Source organism: Hipposideros armiger, unplaced genomic scaffold, assembly GCF_001890085.2.
Source record: "Hipposideros armiger isolate ML-2016 unplaced genomic scaffold, ASM189008v1 scaffold_98, whole genome shotgun sequence".
Classification (NCBI taxonomy): Eukaryota; Metazoa; Chordata; class Mammalia; order Chiroptera; family Hipposideridae; genus Hipposideros; species Hipposideros armiger.
In genome coordinates, this window is record NW_017731448.1 from 1,762,432 (window position 1) to 1,776,626 (window position 14,195).

Below are 14,195 nucleotides of genomic sequence, written 5' to 3' on the forward strand. Positions count from 1 at the left end.
GGTTGTAGGTGGGTGGGGAAGGATGGGAGGGAAAAGAGATAAAGAGAAAAATTTGTTTGCTACAGAAGCATATCAACTATATTTTAAGGAGAGAAGGAGTGATGAAGTAGGTAGGAATTAAACCAGGCACAGGTGACCAACAGGCTCTCGGGGAGGGGGTCACGAACAAGAGTTTGTGGAGACTGTAGTTAGTGCAGTAAAATGGGCTTCAGAAAAATGCATAATACAATCAAATAAAAAAAAGCCAGTGACGTAGGGTGATGTGACACACGAGGTCCAAGCACCTGCCTTGTTTCACGTAGTCCTCTTCTCCCGACTTCCTTAAGCAGCCGCCAAACGGCCTCTTTTTCCTCTCCGTCTTTTCCAAGGCTGTCTCTGTACTCTGAATCCACTGTCCCTTCCTGCTCTTCTCCACCCGCCATTACCGCAGCCTTCCTGCTGTGAGCCCACTGAAAGAGTGGGTACATGGGTTATTTGTGGTGTTCACACTTAGCTTCATGGATTCAGATGGTCATTAACTCCTAAATATCACAATTTAAAAATTAACGACATATAATGAACTTTTATTAAGAAACACATCTGATTAGAAAGTTAGGCCATCACCTCGACCCCCATGGAGATCAGGGTGACAGAGATGCAGCCGGCAAGGACACAATTCTGGGAGGCTGGTGAGCCTCTCGTGGGGCCCCCTGCCAGCCTCGCTCCCACAACCTTGATCTGCTTCCCTTCCGGCCATGCTCTGACCCTCCTCCCATGTTTGTCTCCCACTCCTGGGCTTTTCACCTCCCCCAGCCTAGCTCGCTCCCAGGATCCCTTGGGCCACTGCACTCTGTTCTGTCTAAACCACACTTTCCAGACAGCTTCATTTCAGTTTCTTTTCGGGGGGGAACACAGTTCAACCACAACAGGGTCCGACAGCAGGTGTAGCATGGACAGGGTTGGAAAGGTGTGAGAGGCCAAACTGAGTGGTCTGTGGCAAAGATTTGGCTCCAGTTGGGGATCCCCACCGAGACCATAACAAATTATGTGACAAATCAAGATATAACAATCCAGCACGTCTTAACAAAACAGAAATCCTGACACGTAGGGGAAAGAAAATGGTGCTATATTGGGTTACCCTACGATTGATGGCCCCAACAGGTCCACTGATGAGAGTGAAAGGGGCCTGTTCTTAATTGTATCAGGACAAGAGGTGCAACTGGGGACTGTTCCAGGCTGGGAAGTAGGGTGACTACAGTGGTGCAGCAAAAGCATGAAGAAGGTCGACCAGAAAGCTGAGGGACGTGGGTACTTCACAGGTGCTGTGTGTTGGTTTTAGAGTGCCAGCTATTTCTGGATGAAAAGAAATTTGAGGGAAACACTCCATGTGCAAAGCTTTCAAAAGGTAAAAGATAAAATGGGCAACTGAATTGAGTCTGTTCTAATGATCAAGAGGAGACTGTGAAGAAAGGTTTTCACTTTCTGTTCCTGGTCGTCTAGATTGTCTGGGTCAGTTTTCCAAATGTATCTTGAACAACTCTGAGTTTCCAAGGACCCAGTGCAGGGGCTGCCTTGATGGGGCGGTGAGGCCACACTTCAGCGCCCTGCCCCCATTTAAACCTGAGTAACTGTTTTTGGTTGTTGTATCTTATACGCTAAAGTTTGGCATAACACAGAATTTGGGGGAAAAAGCTTTTATTGCTTTGAAACCCACCGATCTAGGACGAGTCTCAGTATGATTCCATCAACCGGAGAGCAAGAGAGAGGGGACCATCTCTCAGCAGCGTGGCACGTTGTGATTATTCATCAGATCTGTCATTACCAAATGGTGTCATTCACATCATGTACATACATGGTTGTTTGATCCTTTGATTATTTTTTTGATCTAAGAAAAAAAAATATCCATTTCCACTTTTTTGCAGAAATATATTGGCATTGACACTGGTTCCATACCCTTATCAACTTTTGCAAAGTGGATGATACATCGTCTGAATTTTTGTATCCGCAACACTGGGAGTCGTTGGTGGGATGTGACATGGGGGAGGGTAATTCTTAGACTCCTGAGGCAGTGGGTGGGGGGCGGGCTGGCTTCCACTTCCTTTCTCATTCTGTCAGCGCGTCTTCTACCCCACAGTCAGCTCCCAGACTCTTGCAGACTTTGAAGCCTGGAGCTCCTGCTGGCCTTGTTTCCCACGTGAAAGAACAGAGACGCCCCCCCCTCCCACCCCTTTGGGGACAGGAAGCCACAGACAAATGTTTCCCCTTCCCATTTAAAAGTAATGCTTTTTTTCTTTTACGTATTTTAAGAACAATTTTTTTCTTATCACAAGAGAAATTGATATTTGTTGCTGATAAATAGAAAATACAGACAGACAAAAAGTATAAAATGGAAAATGTTCATTATTTCCTTAAGCTGGAGAAGAAAACTACAATTAACACCGAGGTATAATAAGTCCTTTCTTTAGAATGCTTTTCCTTCCTTTCTTTCCCTCCTCTCCTCCTCTCCCTTCCTCTCCTGTTTCCATCATCCTTCTCCCCTTGTCCTGGTTCCCGTTTCTTCATATATATCTTTCCAGATATTCTCATCAGTATATATATGTATATTTACGTGACCACAGGCCACTGGTTAGGCCCTTTGGCTGTACAGGACGGAAGGTGGACGTTAGTAACTAGGGGATCTGTGGTCAGTGTGGGCTGAGGGAAAAAGCCAGTAGGATTCGGGAGGGTCATGGACTGACGAGGAGATGGGCCATTGGTGGTGCCAACTGGAGGAGAGAGGGAGGGAGGGAATCAAGAACTCAGGCTACAGCCTGGCCCTGAAGAAGTTACGAGATCTTACTCTTGTCTTTGGAGGCTGGAGGGAAGGAAGGATGGGAGAGGGTTGTGATGGAGGAGGGCAGAGGTACTGAGGGAGTAAAGGTTCAGTGGACCCTTCTCAGCACTGTCCTGTGAATTGCCTTTTGTATTCTCTAGCCTTTCCCCGCCTGATTAAAAGCGATTCCGGAAGTGTTTTTGGAACAGTTGGCCAGATTATGTTAGCTCTCATAGTAACTTTTGTTCTAGGTCTACTTGAGGCCAAATTTGTCAAAGTAGAGAATTGAAGCTCTAGAGCTGTATGGGCCAATAGAAATAAAATGTAAGCTTCATATAGCGTTTAAAATTTCTAGTAGCCAAGTGAAAAACAAGTGCAATAATTTTAATAATATATTTTATTGAACCAGTATACCCAAAATATTATCATTTCAACATGTAGTTAGTATGAAAATTAGTAATGAGGTATGGCACATTCTTTTATTTATTTTTTCCTATTCTGTCTTAAAAATCCGGACTAGCCACATTTCATGTGCTCAGCAGCCACACGGAGCTCGTGGCTGCCATGCTGGAAGGCGCACGCAATTTTAGCACTGAATGCTAGTCTAAGAAATAAAAGTGTGCCTGTTCTTAGGACGTGACAAAGACTCTCTCTTGGCCAAACTCTAGTCAGCCTTCTCTGAGGTTTTTCACTTTGGGCATGTCCTCAAGAACCCATTTTATGAAGAATCCTGTTGGCAGGATTTTGAAAGAGTATGGATATAAGAAGCTTAAACTGTGGAAGTGTCTGGCCACGTGAGTTTTTGCCAGAGCGTGTGGGCTCTGTTGTCGTCAGCTGGTGTAGGGAAAAGAGCGCTTTGCACTGGGAGGCGGCTCTTGGCTTTGTCACCTGCAAGTCACCTAACTGCTGGGCCCCAGCTTTAGCCTCTGAAAATCCTGGATAGCTTCTTTGGCCCTCAGGGCCTCATCCACCTTTGTATCTTTGAGACCTCAAGTTCAGGATGCCCAGTGGATTTCAGGTCAGCCACCATGAGGGATCTCTTGGCACCCCAGTCCCTCGCAGGGCTGAAGGCATCATGGATACAAGGAAGCCACCCATTGCGTCGGTTGCGTAACCACACTCTCGGTTTTGTTATCTGTGCCATCTGTGTGTTTCCTTCTTGTTCTTGCAAATTTCAGAAATTAAAACAAATATACCTAAAGGGGAATCCATGATTAGAGCAAGTAATTTAAAAACGTGTGAAGGAGTGCTTAAAAGAAGTATTTTAGTAACTATTTCATGGTAGTGATGAGCAGGTCACCTGTCACAGCACTGATCAGTTCATTGTCCTTTATATCTGAGAGGCGGGTTTCAGGGATAGATTCAGTTCTGTAGTAACCAGCAGCTTCAATAAGCTCAGCAAAAACTGCACGCAGTTCTTCCAGAAATAGTACAATCGGAGCTTAGGAGAGCAAAAGGTAAAATTAACAGGATTGAATTGTCAGAACTGCGAGTTAGATAGAATTAGCATTTTAGTTTTTGTTGATGAGGTTAAACAAAAGTGCTGTAATATTCTCACTGATAATGTTTTCAGTGTTTCAACGTTTCAGTTCTTGAAACCTGGAATTTCTAACAACACAGCCCATTGCTTGGGCTCTGAGAGGCCCCTGCAAAACCTGATCTTCAGAACTGTGCTTATGACTGTTTTCTTTCAAGGTCAACGGTATTTGAGTTATGTGTTTGAGTGTCTGCACCAACTTAATCTTAGACTTTGAAGTCGAAAACTTTAGATCTTGAGTGAAATATTAAAGAATTGTCTCAAATTGTGACATGCATGTATCACAAAATAGCTAACGCTTTCAAAAGAAGTTAGATTAATATGTTATTTGTTTTGACTCTTCTATTCTTTAGCACTCTAAAAATCACTTTGACAAATATAAATGTAAAATATGCATTAGCTATAGACATATTGCTAGGATTAGCTATAACGTGACAATGGAGCACACATTTTTTTTTTAAGTTTTAAAAACCAAAAATATATGTATATATTGTTTCATAATAATTAGATCTTCCTTAACTGCCTTACTTAATGTTACCAACCAGGAAAAAAAATGGTTTGAAGTTTTTATGCAAAGCTTTTGGGTACTTGCCTAAAGGAATCAGTAATATTTTTCCTAGCCATTTTTTTTAAATTAGCAAGGAGCTTTACTTTTCTATTTTTTAATTGAGATATAATTGACATATAACATTGTGTTAGTTTCAGGTATACACGTAATGATTAGATATTGGTCTAGATCATGACATGATCACCACAATAAGTCTAGCTAACGTCTGTCATCACATAGTTATAATTTTTTTTCTTGTGATGAGAACTTTTAAGATCTACTCTCTTAGCAACTTTCAAATATGCAATACAGTTTTGTTGACTATAGCCACCATGCTGTACATTAAATCCTCTGACATTTATTTTCTAAATGGAAATTCGTACCTCTTGACCACCTAGGTACAAACTTTTCTCCTAGCCTTTTTGGAAGCAAATAGAATTGAAGTGATTTTTGTCCTGCTCTTAGAAGTTGCAGCAAATGAGGCTACCTAGTGATTGATGACTCCTATGCAGTGATAAGCCAAGCTTTAAAAACATCTCAGGCTCACAGCCCGGCCATGTGCCAATGTCAGGCTGCTCCCTGGTGATAGAGGGAAGTCCTGCGGGCGAAACCATGTTGCCTGAAGGAACACATGGACTCATATTTGCGTGCATACTTACTCCGAGTTGAGAAATCTAGATGACCCAAGGAAAGATCGTCTTGCAAAACAATATCCCTCAGAACACAATTGTTTATTGGCATTTTTTCCTTATTGACTTATTGTTTTCCTGTTTTTTGAGTGAGAGCTCTTTTAGTGAGTGGCTGAGCGTTCTCAGAACAAACAAACCTCTCAGTTCTGGCACGTACAGTCCATTTCGCTCTCCGCCCTCCAGCTCTCTCCTGTGAGTTGGAGATCTGATAGCCCAGGCTGAAGTTTCAAGCTCCCCGAGGCCACGCCACCCACTCTGTGGGGTGCCTGGTCATGCCAGGAAAAAAAGGGAAAGAGAAAGAGTAGGAAGGAGGCGAAGTCATCCCAATAAAGGTTAATCGCGGGGTGGTGACACCTTCTCACACGACTGGACGGAAAATGCTCGGCAGCTGGGCAGTGCCTGATCCCAGCTGCCTGTCACGGAACTGGGAGTAAGAGGTGACCTGTTTATTTTTAGAAGGGGACAGTCATAATAACTCAGCTCTTAGCTTCATTCAAGGCAGGCAGGCGCTTTGGAAGTTTGTAAACACCTACTTTCTGTAAGGGAGGAGTGCTTTTTTCCAGAAAGGAAAGAACTTGACCATTGGGGTTTTTCCCTCCTGATACTCGTCGTGACAGCGGAGGAGAAACTATTGCGGCACGGAAGTGTTGCAGCCTTCTCCACCGTGTTAGTATTTTTTTAAAGGGCAGAAATGCCTGAAGGTGAGGACTTGGGACCAGGCAAAAGGTAATTATGATATATATTTCTTTTTGGGTGTATCTCATTCGCTAGTTATCTTTTTAAAAATAGTATGACTAATTTAAAAAGTAGTTTAAATTAAAATTTAAAAAAATTAGGACTGCTATCCCTTAATTCCAGGAAACAGTTTTCTTTAGCATAAAGAGAGATAAAATTAGCTTAATATACCCTTAGAAACATGTGCAAGTGTTTTTGTTAAATGAGGAAGTGATGGCATGAAAATTTTAAACTGTATCGCCCTGCACCATGTAAAGTCTACTTGAATTTTTTGATATTTTTTTAACTTTATATATTTTTTAGCTTTAGATGATAGTTGTTGGAAATCTAAGCTAGTGAACATTTTGTAAAATATTTGCCTTTTAAAGACTTGTTGAACATTTCTAAGGCTAAATCTTAGACCAATATACCAATTTTGATATGACTGCACTTTTTTTTAACCACAGTTCTTACATTTTAAAATGTGATCAGTTGAGCTCCCATATGCAGTAAATTAATTGTAGCAACATTTTTTTATTAATATCTAGCTCTAAGAAGGGTGGAGGGTAGACATGGGAAAGGAAACAGGCAATTATTCCTACTAATACGTGCATAATTTGTGCCCATATCGAAGGCCCTATTTCTAGCCCCACTGCTGTCCGTTAACAATATTTGTATGAATCAGTTTTGTTGGAATTCTAATCAGGATCATGGAAATGGGGATATGAAGAAGTACAAAGAAAGCTATTTGAATAGGAAAAGGGGTAATTGACAATTTTGTCAAAGAGGGTGGAAACTAGTAACTCTAGAAACAGAAGTGCCAAATATATTTTTTGCCCCTGTCATAAAGATAAGCATCCCTTTTCAGCTATGGTTATATGATGTGCGTGCGTGTGTGTATTGGTTATAATCAGTTACAATCATGTCCTTAAAGGCTACTTTTCTCTTTAGTTTTCTAGTTTTTATTTTCTTCCAGATTTCTTCCCAGTACATCAAAGGGGACATTAAGTTGACATTTAATTGACTAATGAAATAATTTTCTGCATAAAATGGGACATTAAGTCAAGTACTTGAAGATGATATTTATAAAAATGCCTAGATTTAGGACACGGACTAACTAGTTAAGAAAACATTTTCAGAGAAATTTAAATGTCAGTCTTGGTTTTGAGATAGTGGATTGATCTACCTGTTGTGTCACCCTTCCCCATGACATTTTAACCTTTCTGAAAGCAGGACTTTCTCATTTTCTGTTAAGCATCTTGGCATTTCCACTAGCTCTCTGCATAGAATATTATGCAGAATAGGAATTTTAATAAGTACTTGTTGAATGGAATGTATTTATAGATGATTTTTATACCTGCAATAAATACGAGTATCTGGGAGCATGATCATTTAGAGACTGACAGGAGAGATTTGGCAGAAGTGTAACAAGGGTTGCCTTAATGAAATGTAATAGCATCACAGTTAAATGGTAATTGTGGATAATCATAAATATTTTAAACTAAGTTTGCAATGCAAACTAAACAAACATAAGGTTATTTTCTAAGAATGTTTTACTGGTTACAAAGACTTAACAGACAAGGAGAATATATACCTAATAAAAATTATTATTACCAAGGATTAATAATATATTTGTTGAAACTGGGAAGCTCCCTCTCACTTCATTGAAGTAGTGTACCCCGCCCTGCCCCCCCCCCACGTTTTTATTTCAATGAGGTAACTCCCAGCTCTTAACATTTGGTGGTTTTCTATACAATATACTTTGCTTTGCTTCAAAAGTTTGTTTTCTTTCCTATCTGTGCAGAAAGTCAGAAAGGGCATCTCAGACGGGGGAAGTTTAGGGCTCGGCTAGAAATAAAATATTACACTTGAGCGGGAATTTTACTCTTGCTAAATTTGAGATTAAATGCCACTGGGCAATTCCTTTGGTGCCACGTCTAAAAGAGAAATAACTATTATAAGTGGTAGATCTGCTGACAAATCTTGTTCTTGGGGCTCGAGTGCAGCAGGTTACGGTTGAAGCTCGTATCTAGACTTCTTCATGTTGCTTTAGTCCCATTTTGGAATTTGGTGACTTGAATTCCTCTGTAACTGACTGTGAGCTAAATCTGAATGTAGTCTTTTAACTCAGTGCAAACTAAAGGATAGGAAGCTTCGTCAGTGTATCAGGATGTGTGCGACAGCCGCCCTGGGACTGACAGCTTTGGGGACTCATGGCCCAGGGCTCTGGGGCACTGTTTTATGCTCACCAGATGGATGGACATGAACATGACTGCCTGGCAGGGGAGGGAGGCAGGCGAGAGACCCTCCTCCTCGCTGTTGACCGTGTCGCAGTGGTAAACACTCTGGTGAGAACCTCCAAAGACTCTGTCCCAGTTTCAAGGTCAGGAGATGTGGGAGAGGGTGTGAAAGAATGCCATTCTGCAGGATGAGGCGGAAACCCAAGCAGGAAGTGTGGGGTGCCAAAGGAAAAGGAAAAAGTGTGGGCAGTGACTGGGGAAGCAGACAGGATCAAGAAATACGAGGAAATTAAACGCTGGCCAGGGGCCTGGCTCTAGGTGTTTCCTCATCCCGCCTGCTGTGGGGCCCCTCCGTGGAGGCAGCAGCATAGGCCCTCAGATGGGGTTAGTACCTGGTGGAGGGGCATGATAGGCGTCACATCCCCTCTTCCAGCTGCCAGCAAGGGGGTTGGACCTGAGGCCATCGAGACTAAGCTGTGAGTGTGTCTCCTGGGAGCACCTCCATATGAGATCATGACGTCCACACTGCCTGGTTCGCGCTGTGTGGACTTACAAGGGCTGCCCCTGAGCCGGATGCTGTGCCAGGTGCTGAGAGGATGGGTCAGGGCCCTGTCCTCATGGAGCATACGGTCTGGAAGGGGGAGACAGACACCTCAGTTAAAACATAAGTAAAATATATCAGACACTAAGTGCCAAGAAGCCTTTTTAAAGGTAATGTGGGAGAATTCCTTGCATGTGTGTGGTACGGAAGAGTAGCTAGAAAGCCTCGCTGAGGAGGTGCCCTTGGGGCTGAGATTTGAAGGAGCTGGCAATGCGAGGGTGGAAGGAGGGTGTGCTCTGGGAAGAGGACCCAGCGTGGGCACAGGTCCTGAGAGGGGTGTAAATTGATGCCTGTTAGGAACAGAAAGGCAGGAATAGAGAACAATGAGTGGGGAAAAGCTTTGGCCAGGCCCGCGGTGTCTCACAGGCCACAGTAGGAGGTTGGACATGGCTCAAGGTGGTGAGAAATCATGAGAAGGTTTGAAGCCGGGGGTTGGGGGGAAGGTGTGGGGCCACCTGGATACTATAAGGTAATGTGCTTTTGTGAATTGGCCTGAAAACGTCACCATCTATAACGTCTCATGGAAACATGGGTTCTGAGGTATGAAAATGCCAAATTTGGAACGTAACTAAATCCATAGGTTGGGAATTAGGTGGATATGCATTTCAGAAACCAGTATACATTACACATCAAGAAAACTCAAGGATGGAGACCGATATTCTGAAAGTTCAAGATAGCACTGTTTATTAGAGTAGTTTGTGGTCATCCACCGGGTGACAGAATACTGGGCCCCCTATGCGGTCTTGCAGGCCTGTAATAGGTGCTTGGTCTCCTGTGAGGGTCTAGAGCAGCGGTTCTCAACCTGTGGGTCGCGACCCCTTTGGGGGTCGAACGACCCTTTCACAGGGGTCGCCTAAGACCATCGGAAAACAAAAAGATATTTACATTACGATTCATAACAGTAGCAAAATTACAGTTATAGAGTAGCAACGAAAATAATTTTATGGTTGGGCGTCACCACAACATGAGGAACTGGATTAAGGGGTTGCGGCATTAGGAAGGTTGAGAACCGCTGGTCGAGAGAGAGAACAGCTTCTGACAGTGAGTCTGAACCTGCAGGTGACCCGGTGGGTGGGCTCTCAGTGTGTGACAGGCTTAGTGTCTTTGTTTTGGACAATACTCTCATAAATCAATAGTGAGGGAGTGTGACTCGATGTCCTGCTAACTATGTGACAGTCACAGACAGCAGCTGATTTTCTAGATTCTTTAGAAGGATCTAATGTTTAATCAATAAGTAGAATATTCCCAAAAGGAAAACATGCAGTTTTAGTGATTAAGAAGCAAAACGTTGGCTGTTAATACAGGACTCTCTGAAGCATTGTTGTTTACTTGTCATATAACCTAGTAAAGGCTTAATTAACCCTTTGATTATAAAAGGCCAGTGGTAACTCTGTCATAGCGATTTCAGTTGCCCACGGATCTTACTGCTCTGGAGGGGTGAGGTGGCCATATACTTGGCTTCTGGATAAACGAAGGGCTGTTTTATTAAGAAAACCAAAGCTCTTTAAAAGCACGTTGGCCTAATTAGTATTTGGAAATGGCATTGGGAGTCACATTGAATTGTACTCTTGGAAGGCTGAAAAATGGATTTAAGTGTACTCTTTAATCCAGATGTTTTAATAATTCAGGTTGGCCCGTAACGGGCTCAGTTTTACTCTGGTGATGAAGCCTCCCCTTTGGTAGTGCTGCTTCTTTAAACTATGAGGTGAAGCTAAGAATAGCCTCACAAAGAGATCTGACTCGTGTGCCCACCTCAAGCTCTGTGTGAGATGGGTTTCCTCTGGGCAAGGCGAGTTCAGCTTTTGGGTGTCTGAGAAAGTCCTGATGCTGCTGTTGGTTTGGAAATCGGCACAGAGAGGTGAAGTCAGCAAAGCTCACACAGCCGGGAAGCGAGGGACTTGCGGTTTGAAGACTGGCCGCTGAGGCCTGAGCCTGCGCAGTTAGACACACGTATGGTCATATGGTGGTGATGCGCTGGGTGGGTTTGACTCTCAGAAAGGCCCGTATGGGGGGCACCCAGGAGAAAGGGGAGCGTGATTAGAGAGGTGTGGAGAGGTGTGCGGGAGCTGTCATTGGGCCTTCGTGGGTCATGGTGTGCTGGTCAATGTTTAACCAGTGGCTCCCTGGGGGAGGGGAGGCCCTGACCTTACGTCGTATTGATCCCTTTTCAAGCCACCCACATGAGGCCACTGAAAGTGGAACTGGGAAAAGATGCACTAAATTGGCTCCTGAAAGCCTGTCGGGGGCGGTTCCTGCACACACATTGGTTGTGGGCTGATGCAGGAGTTAGCGTTTGATTCTGTGTTACAGCTTATCTTCTTCATGGGTATCTCCCCAAGACCGACAAGCATTTCAGTAAAGGCTTGTCGGAGGAATTAATGGTTTATTGTTTTTTCCACCCTCCAACACAGTCATGGAAAATCTCTGTCAGGCATAGAACATGTTTACCACTTTTGAAATCCTACTTTGACCCAGCTGGGCTAATATTTGAAATTGATTAAGAACATGGAGAACAATGTAGTCTGTCCTTGTTACAGGAGTTTTTTTCTGTGTGTGTGATATCTTAATCACCACCAGTTAAGAAGCAGTGTGCTTCCCAGCTCCCCAGTAAGCTTCTGGTCATCTAGTCCCTGTTACAGCTGATTTCTAGTTTGTGAACACGAGGTGACTAATTTTTTGACATCCCTACAGTGTGATGAAGGTCTCTTTGGCTTCCAGTGCCCGAGGAGGGTGGCAGCTGCTGTGTGGTGGGCCATGGAAAGGGCCTTCTCAGGGCTGCCCAGAGAAGCTGGTGCTGACAGGAAAAGCCCATTGTTTGGGCTTCCCTCACTCCAGCCTTTTGTCTCTTTATGGGTGGATCTGTGTCTAGATCCATCCAGTCGTCTCGCTTCTTCACCCCCACTGTGTAAATCTGGGTCCCACAGAAGGTATGTGAGTGCCTGGGCTTGCCTGAGGGGCAAATCTCATACACAGTAGTGTTTTCCAGCTAAAAGATGTTATAACTGTTCATTTGGGGCAATAAAAATATATGAGGAAAATGGATATAAATAAGAAAGGATCCACCGTCATCTTACTATCCTAAAAAAATACTGGTATATTTTGCCTTCTAGTATTTCTTTGGACAGATTTTCTCGGCCAAGTTATAATAATTGTGTATGTTACATACAATGTTGTAATACTGCTTCTCGCCCTCCCCCCAGCGTTTCCCAGTGGCATCGAAACATTTCGGAAGCATTTTTTCATGCCTACCAAAATAGCCACATATATCATTACTATATTATTGAAAACAGTGTCGCCATATAAATGAAAGGGATAGATCACTTTAATTTTTCTAACTAGGGAATGATTGGATAGAAAGGTGTGAAACATGAGCGGCCCGTTTCTGAAGGCCGGGCCAGCACCATTTCCCCCACATGCTGTTGGTTGATCAGCCAAAAATTCCATACTTGAAGGGAGAGAACATGGACCCCGCTTTTCCTTGGGAAGAAAGAATCTGAGGGCTTTATTTTAAAGCTTCCAGAAGGAGAAAAATGTTTATTCAGTGTTTGCTTTTATAAAAAAATGTTGGCAGTTATCATTAGAAGAGACATCTATGATGAAGCTTTCACCTGGCTCCCTCCCCTGCTCTTAAAACAGTCGCCGGCCGATAACCTCTCTTCCAGTGGTCTAGTTCCTTGGTGAATGCACTCACTTATATAGAATAACTTTCTGTGTCTTTGAAGCTCCCATTTTTATGCATAAACACCTATCTATCTATTTGAACCATTCTGTAGAGTGACTATAGGCATGCATGAACTTTGGAATTATGCAAAGACGTTTTCAATCCTGGCTGTAAATCTCAGCATCACCATTTACTAGCTGGGTGACCTTGGGCAAGTTTCTTAATTGCTCTGTATTTCATAAGCATAATGATACTTACTTTTTATAGACTACACATGGTGATCCACATTGAATATTTAGTTTAGTAAATGGCTCAATGTAAGTCCTCAAAAGGTAGTTAATAATAATGATGATGATAATAATAAAAATGATATTTACTTAAGTTATACCCTGCTTAAGCAGTACAAAATAGGTCACTTTGAGTGAAAACACCTCAGTCACCTGTGGTCTAATCCTTGCGAAGATCCCAATCGCCAGTCATGATGTGTGTGGGAGACATTCAACATGTGCCGTCCACCCCACTCTGCCTAGATGTGGTCTCAACCAGGGTGAACACAGGGTCACCCAGTGCGTTGCTGGCTGGTCTGGTCTGGTCCGGACAGTCTGTGTGGTCTTCGTGTTGGGAATAGGGCCATGAAAGCTATGTGTTGGGTTCCTATAGTTCTGACCCTTCGTGGGATTGCTTTAACCCAGGTGAGCGTGGGTGTTAGGCCGCCGATCTGTGTTGAGTGCAAGTATTTGCCTCTTCTAGGGGAAAGCGAGGATGTCAGTCCAGTGCAGCTGACAGTGAGCTGGGAAACCACAGGAAGAAGTTCAGGCTTAGGACATGTATGTATCTCTTGTCCAGTTGGTCTGTTTTAGTCATACGAGCTCTGTGAATCTTCTCAACGATCATATTTCCATCTTTGATGTTGCCATTGGGAGATAAAATGACAGCTCACCTCTAGCAAATCTATGAAACCCTCTGGAAGGCACTTTTGTATGCGCTTCTTCCCTGGGATTTCTAATTTTCTTTCCCGTCAGGCCTCTTAGCCCCATTCCCTCAGAGCCCCCACAACCCCCGCCATGGCTGTAATGGCTGTGTACTGAGGCCCTGCTGAGAGACCTGGGGGAGCTGACACCCATCCCAGCCTCTGCCCCCAAGCTGAGGGCCCTGGATGTGGGTCAGCATTTCCTGGATGAACGTGTGTCACTTGTACACGTGCGTCCTGGGAACAAACGGGCTCTGCTCCCCTGGGTGTTTATTTTCGCCCTTGTTTTCTATGTATTATGAACGACGTCAAATCCTTTATGGACTGGATTGAGATACAATAATTACCAAGAGAATAGCCTCTGCCACATGCAAATTAAATATATCCATATATATGAAGAACCAGAAAATGAAGTGTTCCCATTCACCTAGTTTTTAACTTAGGA

General features: G+C 43.5%; 1 protein-coding gene across 5 annotated transcripts in view; it reads left to right on the forward strand.

Moving 5' to 3' along the window:
• RETREG1 (reticulophagy regulator 1) overlaps window positions 1-14,195 on the forward strand; it is a 131,980-nt gene that overhangs the window by 86,042 nt on the left and 31,743 nt on the right. The window contains exon 1 of one of the 5 annotated variants that reach the window (XM_019646209.1): window positions 5,707-6,290. The exons of the other annotated variants lie outside the window; for them this stretch is intronic. Coding sequence (XP_019501754.1) covers window positions 6,256-6,290 — 35 coding nt within the window. The 5' untranslated portion in view covers window positions 5,707-6,255. Of the gene's footprint in view, window positions 1-5,706; window positions 6,291-14,195 lie in introns of those variants that run through there. 5 annotated transcript variants of the gene reach the window in all.